At 46.4% G+C, this 21892-nt stretch overlaps 1 protein-coding gene across 12 annotated transcripts in view; it reads left to right on the top strand.

The window, feature by feature from the left end:
• The first annotated feature begins 9418 nt into the window (after nt 1-9418).
• The window catches only part of MVB12B (multivesicular body subunit 12B), a 187366-nt gene continuing 174892 nt past the window's right edge, over nt 9419-21892 (top strand). The window contains exons 1-2 of one of the 12 annotated variants that reach the window (XM_072748600.1): nt 9754-9914; nt 10943-11048. Coding sequence is in view for 10 of the 12 variants with exons in the window: in XM_072748598.1 (XP_072604699.1) it covers nt 9840-9914 (75 nt within the window). In the remaining 2 variants the exon portion in view is untranslated. Of the gene's footprint in view, nt 9915-10942; nt 11049-16073; nt 16216-17198; nt 17411-21892 lie in introns of those variants that run through there. The other 11 variants (XM_072748594.1, XM_072748598.1, XM_072748596.1 and 8 more) reach the window with 11 other exon arrangements.

The following is a 21892-nucleotide window of genomic DNA, read 5'->3' as shown; positions in this document are numbered from 1 at the left end:
GCTGTTGGAGAAAAAAAACTTCATAGTTCAGGGAAGAGGACCAGGCGAGAGACAGAGTTGGAAGTCTTCAGTACAGGCTGATATTTAAAACTGGTTTTTGGATATGAGATTTTGTGTGATGTATGTCTTTTATTTTTTATTTTTTTAAGATTTATTTATTTATGATAGACAGAGAGAGAGTGAGAGAGAGAGAGAGGCAGAGACACAGGCAGAGGGAGAAGCAGGCTCCTTGCCGGGAGCCCGATGCAAGACTCGATCCCGGGACTCCAGGATCGTGCCCTGGGCCAAAGGCAGGCGCCAAACCGCTAAGCCACCCAGGGATCCCCAATGTATGTCTTTTAACTACTGTCCTGGAGCCCGGTTTGGCTGGTCCTTCCACTTAACCTCACCCTCACCCCTCTGGCCACTTACCCTTCATGACAGCTCCCGTCATCCCTAACCGTCCTCCTTACTCTGCTTGTTGCCACAGCTTTCCTCCTTTGTCTACCTGGTGACTGCTCCTCATTCTTCACAAACCAGTGTCCATCCTTTTTCTCTGGAGCCTCTTCCTGGAAGAATGAGTATTTCTCTTTTCACTGTTACAACAGGACTTCGGCCTTATATATTGATGCCCTTGGGCAGGTTGCTTCACACTATAATATACCTGCATTGTTGATAAATATTTTAGAAGATTACTCGATGAGTTTTCTCCTTTGTAATTCCTTCTAGCACTTCAACCCGAGCCTCTTCCCTCCCTAAAACCTCCTTCCCAAGGGTTAGTTCTTTAGGGAAGAAATGATACAAAGTAAAACCAAAACCAAACAACAAAAATAAAGGTTAACTTCTTGGCTTCCAGTTTTCCAACTTCACTATTAAAAATCCACAGCATTGGGCACCTGAGTGGCTCAGTGGTTGCACATCTTCCCTCAGCTCAGGTCCTGATCATAGGATCCTGGGATCGAGTTCCACAGCAGGCTCCCCAGGGAGTCTGCTTCTCACTCTGCCTGTGTCTCTGCCTCTCTCTGTGTGTTCTTATGAGTAAATAAATACAATCTGTAAAAAAAATTCCATAGCATCAAGAGAATAAGAAGACAAGCTACATTGGGAGAAATATTTGCAGACAACAGTGCCAGCACATGGGTAAATAGATGTGATCCTCCCCTGTGTCCAGTATATTTGGTCCAGGGTGGACCTAATCACTAGTGGGCTTTTCAGATTCTCTCCCCCTAAATCTGGAATTAGAATGTAGAGACACTTGTCCATGTCTTGGGTCACTGGAACTACATGATACATAGCCAACTGAGGGTACCATTATGGCAGCCACATTAGACTGTGGACAGGGAGAGGAGAAGAGAAGAGCCATCTGTTAGAAAGGGTGAAGAACAGAGGCAGACACATGAGGAGAAAGTGTAATAGGAGGATGTGTGACCCTGGAAAAGCCTCAGAACTTTCCTGCCTTGTGTCTGCTTTCATGAGAATCCCCATTTGTTCCACGAATTTTCTTTTTTGCCTAAGCTAGAGTGCATTTCTATTGCTGACGAGATAATCATTACCAACAAAATCTGAATCTCCTCCAGATTGTGCCCATCTTTCTTTAAAAAAGATTTTATTTAATTAATTTGAGATAGAGAGAGAGAGAGAACACAAGCAAGCATGAGAGAGAGAGAGAGAGGAGAGAACACAAGCAAGCATGAGCAGCAGAGGGAGAAGAAGAAGCAGATTTCCTGCTGAGCAGGGAGCCTGATGTGGGACTCGTCCCAGGACCCTACTATCACAACCTGAATTGAAGGCAGATGCTTAACCAACTGAGCCACCATGGTGTCCCCAGATTATGCACATCTTGAGGGCCAAACCAACTTTCCAAATCCAGAAGCGTAGCAGGACTCTCAGTGAGGGATTGAAGGAACAACCGCTGTCCATGAAAGAGTAGGACTCCATCCAACAGAATGTTCTCCAGGACTCTGGGAATCCTGTTCAAGAGTTCTGCATAGCAAAACTATAAGCATTCAGTGTGGGGTTTGACGCCTCTGGCCCCACTTACCACAATGTGCCTTAGGAAGCCCTGGTCTCCATAGTTGTCATAATCATAATCCCTATATCATGGGATCCATATCAGTATTGAGTGATATGAAAATGATTTATGCAGAGGGGCCGAGCCCAGTGCCTGGCACAGGGGAAATGCCTGTGAATGAAATTATCTGGATTTCTAACTGCCATTGAGAATGACACTATTGGGATCCCTGGGTGGCGCAGCGGTTTGGCACCTGCCTTTGGCCCAGGGCGCGATCCTGGAGACCCGGGATCGAGTCCCACATCGGGCTCCCGGTGCATGGAGCCTGCTTCTCCCTCTGCCTGTGTCTCTGCCTCTCTCTCTCTCTGTGTGTGACTATCATGAATAAATAAGTTTTAAAAAAAATTAAAAAAACAGAGAATGACACTATTCATCCAAGAAATTTTTGTTGAGTACCTACTATGTCCTGGAGTGGTGAAAAGAGAGACAAGACTCCTGAGGTGCATGCCCTCCTGAAGCCTACAATCTAAATAAAAGAAAGCTGCCTTCTTTGTGCCAGGTCTCTGGAGCAAGCTCCTCCTGACTAGGAAAGGTATTGAAAGAATCACAACTTGGGTCTGTCATTATGTGGTACCTCTGTATAATAAAAGCAGTTCTGCACATGGTTATGATCTCTGAGTTTCAACAGCACTGTTTGTGGTTATTCTGTATTTATTTTTCACATCCTTCTAGTCACTCTGTGAAAGAAAGCCAGCCACATTTGCACACCTGTCCCACAAGCACATTTATCCCACCTGCCTACCTTCTACTCCTACAAGTATCTGTGTTCACTCTGAGAGCAGAGACCAGATCAAAAACTGTACAGTTTAGGGCAAAGTTCTGTTTTAGCCAGCAACACTGATAATCGATGAGATTTTACCCTCACTCTCTTAAGGCAGAATCATTCCATTATAGCTCCCACAGATCAATACCAGAAACTAGCCTGAAGAGTAATGATGTATTTATTAATTGAGAGAGCTTTAAGGGAGGGTCAAAGAAGACAGAAGTGAGTGGTAGTGATCTCAGGTTCAGGAGGCTGACCAAGTTGGTGTTTGGCCTGCATGGGAAAGGCCTTCTAAGCAGCAAGGACCTGCTCTCCAAACTGTTAGCCATACTTCATTCAACACTCTCTGGGATCTCATTATGTCTTACGTACATTGACTTTTTTCTTTCCTGATTATATTCATTATTAAAATTTTTAAAAATCTGAATTGCCTTAGTCCCTGATAAGGAAACTGATTGTTTTTTATTTTTATTTTTTATGTTTCCAGATTGAAAAAAAATATTTTATTTATTCATGAGAGACACAGAGAGAGAGGCAGAGACACAGGTAGAGGGAGAAGCAGGCTCCCTATGGGGAACCCAATGCAGAACTCCATCCCAGGACCTGAGCCAAAGGCAGACAGACGCTCAACCACTGAGCCACCCAGGTGTCCCTCTTTTTCCAGATCTGTTGAAATAGAATTGACATATAAGTTGCTTAAGTTTGAAGATATACAACATGATGATTTGATATACATATGTATTGTGAAATGATCGCCATAAGAAGGCTGGTTAACAACATACCCATCACCTCACATAGTAGCTTTTGTGTGTTGAGTGAGAACTTTTAAGATCTAGTCTCTTAGCAGCTTTTCAGTATACAATACAGTATAGGTAACTGTAGTCACCATGCTGTATATTAGATCCCCAGGACTTGTTCATCTCATAACTGGAAGTTTGTACCGTTTGACCACTGTCATCTATCTCCCATCCCCCCAGTGCTTCTGGCAACCACCAATCTACTCATTCTATCAGGTCCGTTTTTTTAGATTCCTCATATAGATGAGATTATACAATATTTGTCCCTCTCTGTCTTACTTATTTCACTTAGCATATTGTCCTCATGGTTTGCCTATGTTGTCACAAAGACAGGATTTCCTTCTTTTTAATGGCTGAATAATATTCCTCTGTGTGTGTGTGTGTGTGTGTGTGTGTGTGTGTGTGTGTGTGTGTATCTTGAACTTTCTTCATCCATTCATCCCTCAAAAGACACTTGTGTTGTTTCCATGTCTTGGCTATTTAAATAATGCTGCAGTGAACATGGGAGTGCAGGTATCTCTTTGAGATCTTATTTTCATTTCTTTTGGGTATACCTAGAAGTGGGATTGCTGGATCACATGGTAGTTCTATTTTTTAATTTTCTGAGGAACTTCCACCCTATTTTCCAAGGAAACAGTGATTTTTAAATGGCATGTCAATATGACCAAACTCAGGAGGTGAGCATGATTACCAAAGCCAATTTCCTAGCTTCCCTTACAGTTAGGAGTGGCCACATGACCCATTTCTGACCCTTGGGATCTTCAGATCTGCTGGGGAATTCCTGGGAAAGATTTTGCTCCCCACCTGATTTTGTGCTGTGAAAGAGGAAGCCATGACATTTGAAGCTGGAGGAGCCATTCTGTGCCCAGGAGGTCACAAGTAAAACATAAACGACAACCACCTAAGGATGTCAGCAAAGGATAGGACATGTGTTCTTAATGTCTTCATCCTCCTGTAACAGGAAGACTGAAGGTAGATGACTTCTGGCCAGCAAAATAAATGCCTATTGTTCAAGCTACTGTTGGTTGGGTGTTCTGGAATTTGTGTCCATATTCCTAAAATGCTAAAATATAGATACAGATATGCTAAAATAGAAAATGAAAATCTCTATCCTCTCCTACAGATAGCCACTGTTAATGTTTGGTATACATTTTCCAAGTATCTAATGCATTTTAATACATATAAATATGCATAAATACATATAAAATTAATAATTTTTTTTATTTTTTTTTATTTATTTATTATATGTAGTATAAATGCATTCTGTTCTATATCCTGTTTTGGTTTATTTTCTTACTTAACAATATACCATGGTATATTTCTATGTCAATACAGCTTTTTTTAATGGCTCAATCTTCCATTGCTAGGCATTTAGGATATATCCAATATTTTCTCATTATAAGCAATGCTGAAATAATTATCCTTGAACATACATCTGTGTGCACTTGCCTGATTGTTTACTCTGGATAAGTATTAGACATGGACAGAGGGTATGCACATATTAAATGTTGACACATCTATATATTAAACAAATGTTTATTGAGGGGCTAGTACATGGGGCACATTTATGCTTGATGAACAGATACCATGGTGGAGCTTTTAGTCTGGTGGGGAGACTGAGAATTGAGCAGGTAAACAAATAGTAAATAGTTCATAATATGATGAGTGATAAGTGGGAAATGAACAGATGTGGGCAGCCTGGGTGGCTCAGCGGTTTAACCCCACCTTCAGCCCAGGGCATGATCCTGAGGACCTGGGATGGAGTCCCATGTCAGGCTTCCTGCATGGAGCCTGCTTCTCCCTCTGACTGTGTCTCTACCTCTCTCTCTCTGTTTCTCATGAATAAATAAATAAAATCTTTAAAAAAAGGCAAATGAACAGATGTCATATGAATACAAAAAGAAGCTACTTAGATGACCAGTGAACACCTCCAAAGAGGTGATATTTAGCTGAAAATTTAAGGATGAGAAGGGCTCAGATGCTGTAAATATGGTGAGGAGGCATGCTGTAGGTGAAATCCTCTAGGGAAGAAAGAGCTTTCATATTTAAATATCTAAAAGGAAACCAGTATGGCTAGAGCAGCTAAGAAGATAGAGGGGCAGACAAGGTCCAGAGAGCATGAGATCTAGTCTGGAGCATTTGAGTTTATTTTATTTTTTGGAAAGTCACTGGAGGGCCTTTAGAAAGGAAGTGACTTGCCGTTTTATTGCTATTATTGTTATTTTAATGATCACTCTGGTTGCTGTTTTCCATTGTTTGAATGGAGGCAAAGCCAGGAGACCAGTAAGGATGTTATTGAAGTGATCTGGGCAAGATAATATGGTTTGGAGTGGAGCATTAGGAATATCCAAATGGATCAGTGGATATAACAAAGCATTTATAAACAGGGAACTCAATATATGATAAAAGTTTATTCCTACACTGGTGGCCCACAATTTTATTTGCTAAAGTTGTATATTTTTTTTAAAGATTTATTTATTTTGGAGAGGGGAGCAGGGGGAGAAGGAGAGAGAGAATCTCAAGCAGACTCCCCACTGAGCTCAGAGCCCACCAAGGAACTTGATTCCAGGATCCTGAAATTATGACCTGAGCCAATATCAAGAGTCAGACCCGCAACCAACTGAGTCATTCAGTTCCCTTATGTTACATTTTAATATGTTAGATAACCAGTATTATTACTGCTCTAACAGATATTAAAATATAAGTTACTATATTAATGTATAAAATATATGACATATGAGTTATAATGTTTTGCATTATATTTTATATTCATTATTAATATTCTTATAATAAATTTACTATACTATTATCAGTTTCAAAATTTTCCTGTATATTTTCCCATATTTATCAAAATCAGTTTTAAAATAAATTTTTCAGGGATTCCTGGGTGTCTCAGAGGTTTGGCGCCTGCCTTTAGCCCAGGGCGTGATCCTGGAGTCCCGGGATTGAGTCCCATGTCAGGCTCCCTGCATGGAGCCTGTTTCTCCCTCTGCCTGTGTCTTTGCCTCTCTCTCTCCCTCTCTCTCTCTCTCTCTCTCTCTCTCTCTGTCTTTCATGAATAAATAAATAAAATATTAAAAAAATAATAATTTTGTCATGTTCCATTACACCCCATCCCTCAAATCATATTGGTTCTTTAATTTAAATTCCACTAAATTTATAAATTGAGTTAGGGGGATAATGACATATTTGCAATATTGAGACTTCTACCCCAGGGATTTATTATTTTTCCTTTTATTAAGGACCTATATGTTTTTCAGTAAAGTTTTATAGTTTTCTTTCTGTGGGCCTTGTCATTTCCTGTTAAAGGTAAAGGTTAAACCCAGGTATTTTATAGTATGAATTCCTAATGTGAATATAATGTTCTTAAAAAATATCATACTTTCTAAGTAGAAATCACTGGTTATTTAGTGCTGTACTTAGGGGATCTTATAAGTAATACCTCTCTCCCTCTTCTGAATTGGGAAGAAACTGAGGCATAGATACAGAAAAGAGACATAGGAGACAAGAATCCTGGAAATTGATAGGAAAGTGTAGCTTTTGATCTGTATCCAAGTCAACTTGCTATATTTCCCCCGAATTGGATAGATTTACCTCTATAGTAGCTGGACAATAGCATCTCTCTGCATTAGAAACAGGTGCACTTGCCACATGGAGAGAACACATAAAAATATTTGCTCTCTGCAATCAGCCAGAAGCCAAAAAGAACACAGAAGTTTCCTTCTATGGAAACAAAGTCTTTTCCCTTAATATTTAGGAAAGCCATTGATTTTGGTGTTTATCTTATAACTAGCCATTTTGCCAAATTCTTTAAGATTTTTGGCTGATTCTCTTCAACTCTTGTTTTTAGGTACACACTTAAATCATGAACAGGTAATGACAATTTTGTCTCTTCCTTTCCAATATTTGTTTCTTATTTATTTTTCTTATCTTATTGCATTGGAAATAGTTTGTAGCAGCTATAGCAGATCCTTGTTGTGTTTCTGGCTTAAATGAGAATACCTTTAGTGTTTCACCATTAAAGATGTTTGTTGATGGCTTCTGACTTTACTTTATCATATTAAGTTTACATTTTCTTCCTAGATTACTAAGAGGTTTTTAAGAATTAATAAGTAATCAGTGTTGAAGTTTATCAAATACTTTTAAAGCATCTGTCTTGTTGAAGTATCCTGTGATTTATTTTTCTTTAACAATACACTGAATTTACAGGCTCCTTGATGTTGAATTATTCTTGCACTCCTGGAATAAACCTTGCTTAATCATAGTGGATTTTGAGTTGTTTTACAAGTTGGATTCAAATTGCTAAAATATTGTTTCATAGCTTTAAAACTATTATATACTTATGTAGGTTGGTCTATAGTAATGATTCACATATTAGAAATAATTGGTGAATTTTCAAAAAGGTTGTGCTGGCTCAGATGAGTTTGAGAAATGCCAGGTTAAATGTGTTTCTTTACTCCTAGGCTTCACAGAGACATTAATGTACAAATACTGTGATTCTCTAAAAAATAGGTTCTAAATGGCATGCAGTACTTTCTCAAATTATTTAACTGTACAGCCTCTTTTTTGAATAACCCATATTAAATTATCCAGAGGCCAGTGTTCTATTCTGATCTGTAGTTCTCCTTATTGGTGTAATCTCTGTCAGATTTTGGTATCAGAGTTATGCTAAATTTGGGAAGTGAAATGGAACATTTCCCCCTTTTTTTTTCTTCTTTTGTGTAACAGTTTAAATAACAGAAGGATTGTGTGTCCCCTAATGGTCTGAAAGAACTTGTCTATAAAACCATCTGAGCCAGTGGCATTTCTGAGTGAGACAGGCACTCAGAATGCATACACTTGCCTGGCTTTCCACAGGACATTTTCCCAACAGCCAATTCTGCTGAGAAAAGCTTAGAATGTGGGGATCCCTGGGTGGCTCAGCGGTTTAACGCCTGCCTTCAGCCCAGGGTGTGATCCTGGGGTCCTGGGATCCAGTCCCACATCAGGCTCCCAGCATGGAGCCTCCTTCTCCCTCTGCCTGTGTCCCTGCCTCTCTCTCTCTCATGAATAAATAAATAAAATATTTTTTTTTTAAAAAAGCTTAGAATGTGTGAAAATTAGACTTGATGTATTAGCAAATTGATGCCAATCACTCTTGCACGGTCCTCAACCCTAAAGGCTCTAGCCTTCGGACCACAATTCTTCCAAATAGCAGGCCAGCCTCTGTCTGGGGATGCCTTGCTGGGGCTGTGTAGGACATTTTTGGTTAAGGGTTCAGAGTCTTTTCTTGTCTTTGGTACCAGCCAGTCTAGCTGAGAGTCAAGCTCTGGACCCCACTTCCCATCCAGCTTTATCTTATCCTCTGGCCTGTACTTTTTCCCAAGTACTGTAAGGCATCACTTCTATTAACCTCTCACTCTAGATGCTTCCCTGAGGGCAGTTCCATAACCGTGGATCTGGGTCTCTGAGGGTGGGTCATTTGCCCAGCATAGAGGGGAGGCAGAGAATTGCTGGGAGATTGGGGTCATCCTGAGAGGGGACTGAGGCCTGGCTAAGCTTGTGTTGGGTCATTTGAGACAGTGGGGTCTCCTGAACAGGAGTGAGCGGAGTTGAAGGGATGGCCTGATGTTCACTAAAGCCGAGGAGGGTCTGGTGTCCCTGCAAGAGGCCAACGTGTGTGTGTGTGTGTGTGTGTGTGTGTGTGCGCGCGCGCGCCCCCGCGTGTGGTGTTCATCTAGGCGCCAAGAGGCCTGGGGGCGTCCGGGGTTCTTAGGCTGTGCTGAGGGGCTGATCCAGTGAGGCCTAGGAGCGCTGGGGGGCTGCGGGCCCTGCCCGAGAACAACGAACTGGTGCCCAGGCGCCAAGAGGCCTGCGGCTCCCGGGCTCCGAGGCCGGGCCGGGGGGCCGCCTGCGCGCTCGGGGAGGGCGGGCCGGGGGCTCGCGGGCTCGCGGGCTGAGCCGTGGGGCAGGCCGGGTGGGGGAGGCGGGGTGCCGGTCGGGGCGGCGGCACAGGCGCCGCGGGCTCGGGACGCCGGGGCTCCCGCCCCCTCCTCCCCCGGAGCCAGCGCCGGAGCCCGGAGGCCGGAGGCCGGCCCGGCGAGGGAGCCGCCGCCGCCAGGCCGCGCCCCGCCCCTGCCGCCGCCGCCGCCGCCGCCGCCGCCGCTCCCCGGTGAGGCTCGCGCTCGAGCTGCGGCGCCGGCCCCGCCGCCTGGGCCCCGGGCCCGGCCCCTCCCGCGCCGCCCGGGCGATGAGAAGCTGCTTCTGCGTGAGACGGAGCCGGGACCCGCCGCCGCCGCAGCCGCCGCCGCCCCAACGGGGAACAGTTAAGTGAGGCCGGGCGGGCAGGGCGCCGCGGAGGCTCGGCCGAGCCGGCCCTGCTGCCCCGGCGGCCGGGCGGGCGGGCGGGCGCGGGCCCCGGGCCGAGGGGCGGGCGGGCGGGCGGGCGGAGCTGGGCCCGCGCCGAGGCCTGCGGGCCCCGTGCCCGGCCCGCCGTGGGGACAGGCCCGGCGGCCTCTGCCCGAGCCCGCCGCGCCGCGGCTCCCGAACACCGGCTTGGCCTCGCCGCGGGCAGGCGGGAGGGAGCTCGGGGACCGGAGTGCCGGCAGTACCCTCCCCTCCTCCCTGGGTGCGGGACGGGTGAGGGGAGGCGGCCCACCTGTGCCCAGGCCGCTGCGGGCACCTGCACAGGCTGAGGACAGTCGTTTCGCTGGCCCGGCCTGGGGTCCAGCTCTCTGTGGTCACGTGGATGCAGACCAGCTTGCACCTGAGCCTTGAGCATCATCGGGGGGGCCGGCCTCATCTGTGACCCGGTCGCAGCAGAGAGGACACCCAAATGCCAGGGCACCTGTATGAAGGTGTGGTGCCGGGCCTGAGCACCCGAGACCCAGAGTACCCATTCTGCAAGTGTGGTGCGTGTGTTGATGAGCACCCCGCAAGGACTTCAGCCTAATGAGGCTCAGGGGCAGGGGCTGGAACAAGAGCTATGGCTTAGCACCAGGGGACCTCAGATCCCCAGCGACAGGCTCTGGGTGAAGAGGGCAAAGCCATGAGCACCTTTTACCTTTGTTACCAGCAGACAACTTTTCCTAAATTATCAGCCTTTCTCACCACTAAAGATGTGACTCTTCTGTCCCCTGCCTCTCAGCAGCCTCTTCAGCAAGGCACAGAGGAAGGCCTCAGGAAGGCAAAAGACAAATGGCTGTTGCCTCTTCTCTGCTCCCTGCCCCCGACCAAGAACCAGGGCCCACTCAGGTTTCTGCCACAAATGCCACAACAGGCCAGCGACTCTTTAGGGGCCTTTGTCTCTGGTGGTTCCTTCTCAGCATAATCTCATTGTACATTTCTTGACAGCTGGCTGGATCTCATCTCATTTTATCAGCTGCACCAGATAAGCCTAGAAAAGAGGATAAGCTCTGCGGAAACCTAGACAAACCAAAAAGCTCAGGGTACTCTGAAGGTTAGTTATGGGACACAGGTGACACCTTTCTTGCTCACTGGAAATTGTTGTGGTCTTTTGAGATACTGGGCCATGCAGAGAATATTTAAATGGGGCCTCTGAGAGATGGGACCTCTGCTGGGATCTGGGCATCAAGCTCCATGTGAAGCAATTGACTGGTTCATTTGAGCCCAGAATCATCTTTTCTGATCAACATTTCTCCTTCCTTCCCTCTAGCTCTTAGGCCACACTCCTGATTTATGCTGAAGGCATCTTCCCTGCCTGCCTCCATCCCACTGGCAGGCATTCCCTACTTGCAGCTGGAACAGTACACCATGGTTAAATGCAAGGACTTTAGAATTAGACCTCGGCTTAATCCCTGGCTTTTCTACTTACTGTGTATTCTTGGGTAAATTAGTAGACTTTCCTGAGCCTCACTTTCCTCATCGGTAGAGTGAGGCTGATATCTATCTCATAGGATTATGGTGAGCAGTGAATGAAATATTACAAGAGAAGCATTTAGTTTTGTGCCTGCCATAGGGCAAGTGGGTCAGTAGAAGTTAGTGATTATTATTGTTAACTTATTAATCAGAAGAGTAGCTTCATTTTTTTTTTTCTTTAGAGGGTCTTTCTGTTTGTGGTTATTATTTAGCTTTCCTTAGGGCAACTAGGAAAGAATGGTAAAGAACACAGGGCTTGGATTTAGGGGTTTGGATTTGAATCTCAGTCTTCTTTCTGTAGTCCTGATGACCCTAGGCAGGTCCTGGAATCTCACGGAACCTTTCTGAATCCTGATTTCCTTCAGTGTAAAAGTGGCTTAAGAATATAACCTACCCCATAAGGCTGAATGAGATGTATGTGAATGCATGTGGCACTACAGAGGGTGTGGGGGAGTCCTCACTAAATTTAGGTGGAATCCAGAGGCAGACCCTGGTTTTCTGGGTTAGACAGTTTGGAGTAGAGAGGGGTTATAAGAAAAGGAATACAAGAATATCTTGCTTTTGTACATCTTACAAAACCACATGACCATGTGAACACATTGCTGGGTCCCCTCTCAGGACCTTGGCAGGGGTAAAGGGGTGGCTGAAGGTTAATTGCTCTTAGTTTTGTGGCAGATCTGCTTTTGGGGGAGTCATAATCCAAAAGTTGTCGGCCCTGCTGCCTTAGCAGGTTACAAGTGCTCCATGCTTCATGCTCAGAGAGCAGCATCCTTGCTACACTAGAAAGTAATGATGGAGTTGGAGCCAAGCATGGGAAATGTCAAAGGTGCTATTATGATGATGAAGATAACAAATGACTACATGGCTGGATGTGGTGGACTGAGAACACTGTATTTAGTAGGTTGTGGTTGAATGAGCAGAGTCTCCTTTGCTATTTGGGTTGTGGGAGGGGAGGCCTGAGGTCCTTGAATGAGCTGCCTCTCTCAGGCTCTTCTTGCTCTCTCTGAGACTCTCCCAGTCCCATGTTTTACTGGCCCCACTCATGGCTATCCTTGGCCTTCTGCTTGCTGGGCTGCCCTTGAGAATTGTGGTTTCCCTGCGTTGTCTGCACTGTGTGCAGCGGGGTTGCCTGTGTTAGCTCTCCTCCGCTCTGCTGCTTGGGAGGTAGAGCCACTGCAGGGTGTACTTGACATTACCTCCCTTGTTGGGAACATCCTGTGGGCACAGGCTTGGTTTACCTGACACACTTCTGGTGAGATGTGGAGCTTGTGCAGGCTGAAATGTGAGAGGCCCATGGGCCTAGAGCCTAGAAGTCACATGCTGAAGCTTGGTAGCTCCGACTTCCCTGAGGACTGGAAGACCATCTTGTTGGGCTGTGGCTAGAATCAATATGAGATCTTTCTATACACACATACACACACAGAGAAGCATAGTGTGTGTGTGTATGTGTGTTTTAAACATAAACTGATCAACAAAGCAAAATATCCAAAAGAATATCCCTTGGTCCTTTAGAACCAGAACAGAATAAATGAATTCTTAGTATGCTAAATATCCCTAAGATGTTTAAGAAAATGCAGATTCCAGGGCCTCACACCTACATCGTCTAATCAGAGTATCTGGGGAAGGGGCCCTGGGGACTCGGTGTTTACAGTAAGAACCTTGGGTTGTTGTTGTTCTTCTTCTTTTTTTCTTAAGATTTTACTTATTTATTTGATAGAGAAAGAGGCCCCAAGCAGGGAACAGGCAGAGGGAGAGGGAAAAGCAGGCTCCCCGCTGAACAGGGAGGCTAGCATGGGGCTCGATCCCAGGATCCCAAATCATGACCTGAGCCCAAGGAAGTCGCTTAACCGACTGAACCACTCGGGCGCCCGTTGGGTTGTACTTCTGCTTACTGAAACTTGAAAACCACAATTACAAATGCCCTTTTTAAATTGTAAAAAACACAGAAAATAAAATGTACCATCCTAATCATTTTCAGGTATACAAATCAGTGGCGTTCAGTACATTCACATTGTCATGCGGCTAATCTCTGGAACTTTTTCATTTTATGAAACCCTATACTCATTTTTTTTTTTTTTGAAACCCTATACTCATTAAACAGTTTCCACATCCCCTCCCCCAGGCTCTGGCAACCACCATTCTACTTTCTGTTTCTATGAATTTGACTAATTCAGGGGCCTTATATGTGTGGTATTATATAGTATTTGTCTTTCTATGACTGGCTTATTTCACACCATACAATGTCTTCAAGATTCATTCATGTTGTAGCATGTGCAAGAATTTCTTTGCTTTTTAAGCTGAAATAATATCCTTCTGCATGTATATACCCATTTTGTTTATCCATATTTGTCTGTGGACACTTGGGTTACTTCTACCTTTTGGCTCTGGTGAATAATGCTATTGTGAACATGGATGTACAAGTATCTTTTGGAGACCCTGTTTCCAATTCTTTTGGCTACATACCCAGAAGTGGAATTGCCAGACCCTATAGTAATTTATTTTTCATTTTTTGACGACTCACCATACTGTTTTCTAGAGAGTGGCTACATTTCCGTTTCCACCAGCAGTGCAGCAGGGTTCCAGTTTTCAAATCCTTGTCAACACTAATTTTATGGCTCTTGTTAGTGGCCATCCCAGTGGGTATGAGGTGATAGCTCATGTGATTTTGGTTGGCATTTCCCTAATGATTAGTGATGTTGGACATCTTTTCATATGCTTGTCAGCCGTTTGTATATCATCTTTGGAGAAATGACTACTCAAGTCCTTTGCCCATTTTTTCATCAAGTAGTTGGGTTTTTGTTGTTGTTAAGTTGTAGAAGTTCTGTATAGATCTGGATTTTAACTCCTTATGGGATATGTGATTTGGAAATATTTTCTCCCCTTCCATAGGTTGTTCATTTCACTCTATCACTTGTTTCTTCTGATGCAAGTTCTACAAGTTCTTTATACAGTATAACCCTGTAGAGAACAAATTATTATCTACTATTCCAGTTTTAGGGGGGTGAAATCCTGGGCCCAGTTTAGCTAATGTGGCTCTGGTCACACAGCTTATGTAGCATGAGAGTTGGGAGTCAAGCTCAGATCCCTGACTCCAGAGCTTGAGCCCTGTCTATTCTCTGCTTTACTTCCCATTCCCCTATGGAGCTAACAAGAAGGCCCATGGCAGTGTGCAGGAAGTGGCATCAGTTCGAGAAGCATTCAGTTACAGGAGAGGAAATATGAGGCTTGCACATCCCTTCCTTCCTGAAGCTCTATGTCATTGCTTAGACCTTAGGAATAGCAGAGAAATGCAGACAGGTTTTTAACGGTTTTGTTTATTTGTTTGTTTGTTTAAGCATTTCATAAGCTTGCTTCAGAGCCCATCTGCCACCCACAGTTCCCCCAATGGCCTGTGTTTGTTCACGCCACTGCTGATATGGCATCTCTTGCCTTCAGTACCTTCATTACTCTATACCCACTGTCTTTCCAGGAGGCCAGCTTCAGCGCCTGCTCTTCCCTCACATCTCCCTGACTCACCAGGCCGAAGGAAGTGTCCCCTCACTTGCAGTCCCTTTCTTTTGGGACTCCAGTCTTTGAACTCCACAGGTGGTACCATGTCTTTTGTCGCCGTACTCACCCAGCCCAGTAGCACTTCGCCTGGTCTGTGCACTATTCAGTCTTGGCCCAAGCTCAGACCAGTTAAATCACAACCTAGGGGTTGGAATGGGCAGCTGTGGTTTTTACAAATTCCTTACGGGAGTCTTCTATGCAACCAGCCTGGAGACCTCTTGGCCCCTGCCAGGCCCTCATCCAGTCTGCTTGGACCGAGTCATAATCACTTCTGGAGCCACTGGGAGTGCTGCAGTCCTGCCTCCCCTCCTCTGCAGCGCCTATTCCCAGAATTATGGTGATTGTCCTGGGCTCACTGATGCCCAGCCTGGCGCTGTCATTGGAAGGGGCCCATGGTTCTGCTCTGGCCCTTGCTGCTTTGTGTACCCTTCTTAATACAGTGAAAGATGGGCAGTTTTGAAAAGATGATGGTAACTTGATCCTTTCTTCCTTTTTTCTCCCTTCCTTCCATCTACCCACCCACCCACTAATCCCATAATGCATTTGTTGAGCATCCACTGTGAGCTAGGCACAGGGTAGACATAATGCCTTTGAACAACTACTGTTCTGCTAAGGAAAGTGTGCTATGACCTTCTGAGAGGCAAGGCTGTGTGTTTCTCTGTGTATTTACATGTGTACCTGTACACACGTGTGTGCTAAGGCCATGTCCCCATGAAGAGCAGGGTTCTCAGTGACAGCCACTGTGAGGCTGGGTGGTCAGGGAAGGTTTAGGGAGAATGTGACCGAGATCTTGAATGGTAGGCTGGTGACAACCTGTTTGGGGGAGGGAGAGTCTGAGGGACTCATTCTGAGGCTATTCCCATGGATGATTACATCCAGTTATTTTTTTTTCCCCTGTTCATTCATTCATCAAACATCTAATGAGAACCTGCTGTCTTGTACTCAGAGTTCAGACCTGGAACTTGTTAGAAATGCAGCTTCTCAGAATCCACCCTGTACTTACTTAATCAGTATCTCTGGGAGTGGGTTCAAGAATCTCTTTTAATGGACTCTGCAGGTGACTCATACTGGCTAGAGTTGGAATCTGCTCCAGAATGTTGGATTGTCCATCGTCATCATCGCATACTCTCCCTCACTGCTTACACAAAGGCTCTCCATAAATGTTTGTGGACTTTCTGCTGTGTGCCAGGTCCTGCCAGGTACTGGGAATGTGGGAGATGGTTCAGGGGGAGGATGGCATGGTCAGCCAGGACATGCAGATGGCAAGAGCCAGCAAGAGACTAGATACATACCTCTGAGTCTCAGGAGAAAATTCGGGGTGAGGGAGGTATTTTGGAAGTCATCAGCATACAGGTAGAATGATTAGATGACCACACGTATGAAAAGAATCTCTCAAGATCCCTATGAAAGTCAGAGAGGAGAGTGTTGGTGATGAGACATGTATGGCTGACCTGAAGCCAGGTGTTCTGAGGATTTCCAGCCTTACAGCCCATTTGTGTGGCATTGAGGTGACATATTGGCCAGTGTGTAGACACTGGCCATCAGGGGAAGGATATGACTTACCTTATATCACTGAACATCAGGAGAGCATGTCTCTGTGTCCTCCTGAGATGGCTTCCATTTGGAGAGCATCTGCCTTTTGTTGGGGTTCTCCTCCTTCCTTCTCTCCAGGGGACAACATGGCAGCAAGACTTGATGGGAGTGGGCAGGGCTGACCCTGGTTTGTGGTGTTCGTAGGCAGGTTGGGGTGAGGCTCAGAGTGTATTGGAGATTGCTCCTCACTCCCAGCACTAGGTTCTCTGATTTTGCAGTCAGGCCTGTAAGAGGCAGGGCTTTGGCTACAGGAGGGCTATAGAACTTGATCCTGAATTTATTTTTGGAGAGTGAATTCCAGGATCTAGCATGGCACTGTATGAGCTGCAATAACTTGATGCCTATATCACAGTTTACGTAAAATCTGTTTGGTATACAAATGGTTAATAGAAACCTAAGCATAGGTCAGATAGAATGGATGCATTTATACACCAGATTCTTTATTAGAAGTAACAGGCCTTTACTGGGGAAAAAGGAAGTGCTCACCATTGTTAGTTCCCTAGCTGGAAAATTCTTTGTGATCTAGGAGAGCTTAGAAAAATATTTGCTTTAGTTTCCTAATATCTTAGCAGCTCTCCCAGCAGCCTGTGGCCTGTTGCCACCTGACCATACTCAACAGTGTTTGTCAGAGTGATTTGGCTTCTGACTAGGTAAGTGGTCCAGACCAAGTGCAGGAGGCACCAGGCTGCCATTCCGAGGTTCCACGGTGGACGCCTCTCAGCCTGTGTGCTGTCCCCCATGAGTAGCCATTCGCTTGGGTGCTGCATGGACTCAGGCCTCAGCCTGCCATCTCCTGAGGAGGTAGGTCCCTGCACCTTAGCTGCATGGAGGTGGCCTAGTTTGTGTGTCTGTGTGCCTTGTGGTGTGTGTTGGTGAAACCTGGCCATGGGCTCCCTCCAACAGGAATGGGGCCATGTCCTTCTCTACCTGCTAAAGAGTTGTTACAAGAAGGTGCCAGTAACCATGGGGCAAAAGGGGGGAGTGGGTTCTTGCAGACCGCCGCTGCCACTGGCAAAGAGCTGCCCTATGACGGGCACAGGGGCAGCTTTCACTGGGGGACAGCCTGCTCTCAGCTCTGGACCCTGCTTTTAGTAAGGTTCCCATGGCAAGTGAAATATTTATCCTCTGCTCTTCCCTAGCCCTGCAAGCTTGGTGGATGTGGGTAGACAGTTTGTGTCTTTTGTGCCCTTGACTTTGCATTTCATACACGCTGATTGCAAGTTCATCCTTCTATAGGGACTTAATTAATCTACTGTTTTTGTCATTTCAATTATAGTAGTCCAGTTTAACCTGCCCCCAACCCCATACTTTGAAATTTCTCTCCTCTAAAGTTGTGTGCGAGTCACGCCTTGGGTCCTCGGTGTGCAGCGCTGGTGCTGCTTCTGAGCTGGCCTTCCTCACCCTGCAGGGAGGCCGAGTTGGGGTTCCTGTTGCGCCTCCTTTGATGGCAGCGCCCCCTTCCCACCACCCCCCTGCAGTTGTTGCATCCACCCCACCCCGCCGCTGGACGGGCCCCAGTGGAGAGAGGTCTGAGCTCTGTTAGTTGGGTTTTGATTTCAGTATAGGAGTTGATAAAACGAGATAAACCCCCGGCTCACAGGGCCGGGGAAATTAAACAGAGATGATATCAAAGTTCCCCTGAGTTTTCAACTGTGATACAGTAGCTTAGTTTTCTCCCAGACTGGAGCCGGGAGGCATGCCTTTGATTCTGAAACAATATTCAGCATCAGTTAAGCCCAGCACCGCTGACTTTTAGGGATTAAGCACAGTGTTGTAGTAATTCTTTGATCAGCTACAAGGGAGCAGTGTGCTGTCTGTATGAGAGGCTTTATAGTTAAAGTTCATTTCTCTGTGAACCTGGGATGACGGCATTGCCAAGGTGCTGCAGAGCTGGGGGCTGGGGCCTTCCCCAGGCACTGTTTGCAGTATTGCAGGCAGAAGCAGGAGACGGGTTTTCTCTGATTCAGCCTTGTTGCATAGCATTCAGCAGGCATGACAGGGAAAAAAATCCTCCTAACTGATCCCATGTAGCCCCAATATGTACGTGGAACACACACACACCCCACAGCACATTCACACATATTCTCCTGCCTGGTGGAGAAATCTCTCCGGGCAGACTCAAATACCTGCCCAGAGTAAGGCTGTGCAGCCCCCAGCCTTGGAAATGATGGCCATGTGCCGTGGGTGGAGATTGGGATGGAGATTGGGGCCAGGTGACCTATGGGGTTAAATTAGGACCAGCTCAAGGTCCGTGTTGCCACTGTGCTCTCCCCGTGCCTGCGAGTAGACGAGACTCCCAGGTGCCATCACCACCTCTGTTCCTCACCTGGCATTTACTGAGAACTGACTGAATTTCAGGTTGGTTCAGTCTTAGAGTTCTGAGAAATCTCTGCCTCTGTTGTCTTATCTAAAATCCTGGGCAACTTTTGGCTTTCCCTGTAGAGACCTTCCCTGCAGCCCCAGCTGGGATGGTAGAAGTTTCCCTAAATTGCCCGCCCCTCCTCCTGGTCGGCCTCTTGACTTCCAGTTGGTAATGGAGCCCCTGTGTGCTGTCGATTGTGCTCACACAGTGCTATACATCAACCTATTCCCTCCTGTGCAGTGCTCGGATCTCCCTCATTAGGCCTAAATTTACCTCCGTCCTACACAAACATGGCCTTAGCTCATTTTTATTGTTGTAAATTATTTATGAGGGAAATGTTGAATCTTGAAACTGAGGTGTGAGGAAAATTAATCCCATGTTACTTTTATCTTTCTGTACTTGTCTCCCCTTTGCTTTACTTATTGGGCTATGGCTGGAGAAAGAGGAGCTTTGGCATTTTTAAATATAATTAGTGTTGAAACTGCTTTCTCAGTCGGGTATCAGGTGGGATGTTGGTCTCTCTGCATAGTGTCATGGAAAGCAGATTAGACCTGGGGAGGAGGACGAGAGGTTCCGTTCAGGTTGGCGGCTGCCAGTTACCTGGCTTCTGATCACCCTGCGCCTCAGTTTTGTCTTCTCTAAAATAGGGGTAATAAGACCCAGCCACCTCCCAGGTTTGGTATGATCATCCGTCAAGAAGGAACCTGGGAAAGCTTTCTGAGAATTGCAAAGCGTTGTACAAATGCAGGGGAGGTGTGTTAGTGTGTTTAGTGTGCAGTGAGGATTTTGAGACAGAGGTGGGTCTCTCCCTATCTGCTGCGGAGCTGCTGAGGATGAACCGAGGGGCTGTTGCCAGCTGCCAGACAGGTTAATGTTGGTCTTCAACAGCCCGCTCCCCCGCCCCGCCCCGCCCCTCGGCAGCTCCGCTCCGCAGGCTGCGTTAATGGCCTCTTCTCCCCTCTCGGAGGCCTGGCCTGTGGCCCTGGGCGGCTGAGTCCTCGCGGTGCCATCCCTCTGGCTCGAGGCTCCACGCAGCCCGGAAACGTGGAGTGCTAGTTAATAAATGGCCTTTTGTTAGGAAGGTCAATTGAAGTGACGGTAGAGACGCTGTTAAAAGTAATTTGCAGTCAGAAAATATGTAATTCAGGGCAAGCTGCTTTGAGTGATTGCCTCTGCCATGGATATCTTGGGCGTTTCTCATTAAAAGCTTCCTTCGCTGGTGGTGGGGCCTCCTCCACTGCCGAGCCAGCCGCGGCCCCGCGCCGCGAGGAGTCATTTGTCTGTATTTCACAAAGGCTGCCTTGATCCCCAGGGTACTGCAACTGGGGGGAAAGGGAGGAAGGAGGCGTGCATCCGAGATGCTCTGTGCTCATGCTCTGCTGTCGCGTCCTCCCGTCTGCAGGCTGGCTGGCCACCGTGCACGCTTGGGCGCAGGCCGCCGGCTCCTTTGTCTGCCTCAGCCGCAGGCAGCCCGCAGCCATCTTGGAGCGAGCGGCCCGGCGGCCTCCCCGGTGCATTGTGGGAGCGGGGTCGCCCGGGGGCGAGTCTCCCCAGGGCCGGGGACAGCCGTGGTCACCCGCGCCGCGCGGGCGTCGTGACCCGGGGACCGGAGTCTGTCGGCGAATCAACGATTTCCTACTTCCTCCCACACTTGCCTCCTGTCTCCCTCTCACATAGTAGAGGCAGGACCACCATCATCATCATCATCATCATAAAAACTTACCTCGGATGTTCTTTATTAAATTCACAGCGTGATATTTTAGCACTGGCAGAATTTGTACATTCTGTTAATGAGTTGTTAATTGCAAAGCGTTTTGGTAACCAACAGCAGGTACCCATATTTTTCAAACTGCAGCGGTGTTATTTTCATGCTACCGATACTATGGGATTTTCCAAGTGACAATACTGTTTGATTAGTGTTTGGACTATCACTAGCTTTGGACTGGGCTGATGCAGATATTTAACCCTACGCCTTCTTTTTGGAGGCCATGCATGCTTATTCATTCAGTAAATGCTTCCTGCCTACTGTGTGCAGGAAGCAGTGAGCCCTGTGCTTTACACAAACCTGCTTGACAAATAAAATTAGAAAAAAGAGAATGATGCAGTGGTGTGGCATGGTATTATCCTACCCCCTGGCCTGGGCTTCTAGAAGTTCATTTTCAGTAGAATTAAGTAAAGCATCACTTAGTTTGGCTTTTGTCATAAACAGAAGTTGAGAGTGTGGCTGCTGCCAGGCACTTCGTAGCCTTGATTGGATATTTGGCTCAATTTCATTGCTGAGTCCGTTTCCGGAGCCTTTTGTGGGCTTCAGGGGACATTGATTACATGGGTGACTTGCATATGGCATTCTGATTGTTCCCATGTAGAAGGCTGCAGTCATTTTTAATAGCCTCTGCCTTTTCTGATTCAAGGCTGAGAATTAAGAATATTTCTTCTCCTTGCCTAGTTAGGCATGGTGTTTGGTTTGCTTTAGAAGCAGTAACCAGCTTTGAGAGATCTGGTGGACCTACAGCCGGTGGAATTTAATTACTGCAGAAGGAGGTGGAATTTAACTTGCTCTTTTTCACTGCTTGTCCTTTTAAAAGTACTAAAAGTCATTTACATAAGGTGTTACCTCTTTTATTTGCTTTCTGGTGCACTGCTACTCCGAGCTGCCCAGACCCAGTGCTCTCTATATTCTCCTTGTCTCCTCTAGTCACATCAAGAGGCAGTCAGCAGCAGAATAATAATTCCATTTCCCCTCCTTTTCTCCCAAAGTGCCCAGCAAGAATTATGGTCATTGTTAGTGTTTAGCTTTGAGTAAGTGCCCACATGACCTGTGGGATTAAACACAACAAAGGCGCCTGCCAGTCCTCCCAGAAAGGGCATGTACCACATTTCTGGCCATTTATGCTGGACCTGTGTGCCCCAAATCTGCCAGT

This window comes from Vulpes vulpes, chromosome 2 (assembly GCF_048418805.1).
Source record: "Vulpes vulpes isolate BD-2025 chromosome 2, VulVul3, whole genome shotgun sequence".
Classification (NCBI taxonomy): Eukaryota; Metazoa; Chordata; class Mammalia; order Carnivora; family Canidae; genus Vulpes; species Vulpes vulpes.
Note: the sequence above shows the minus strand (reverse complement) of the source record. Positions and strands in the feature narration are given on the sequence as shown.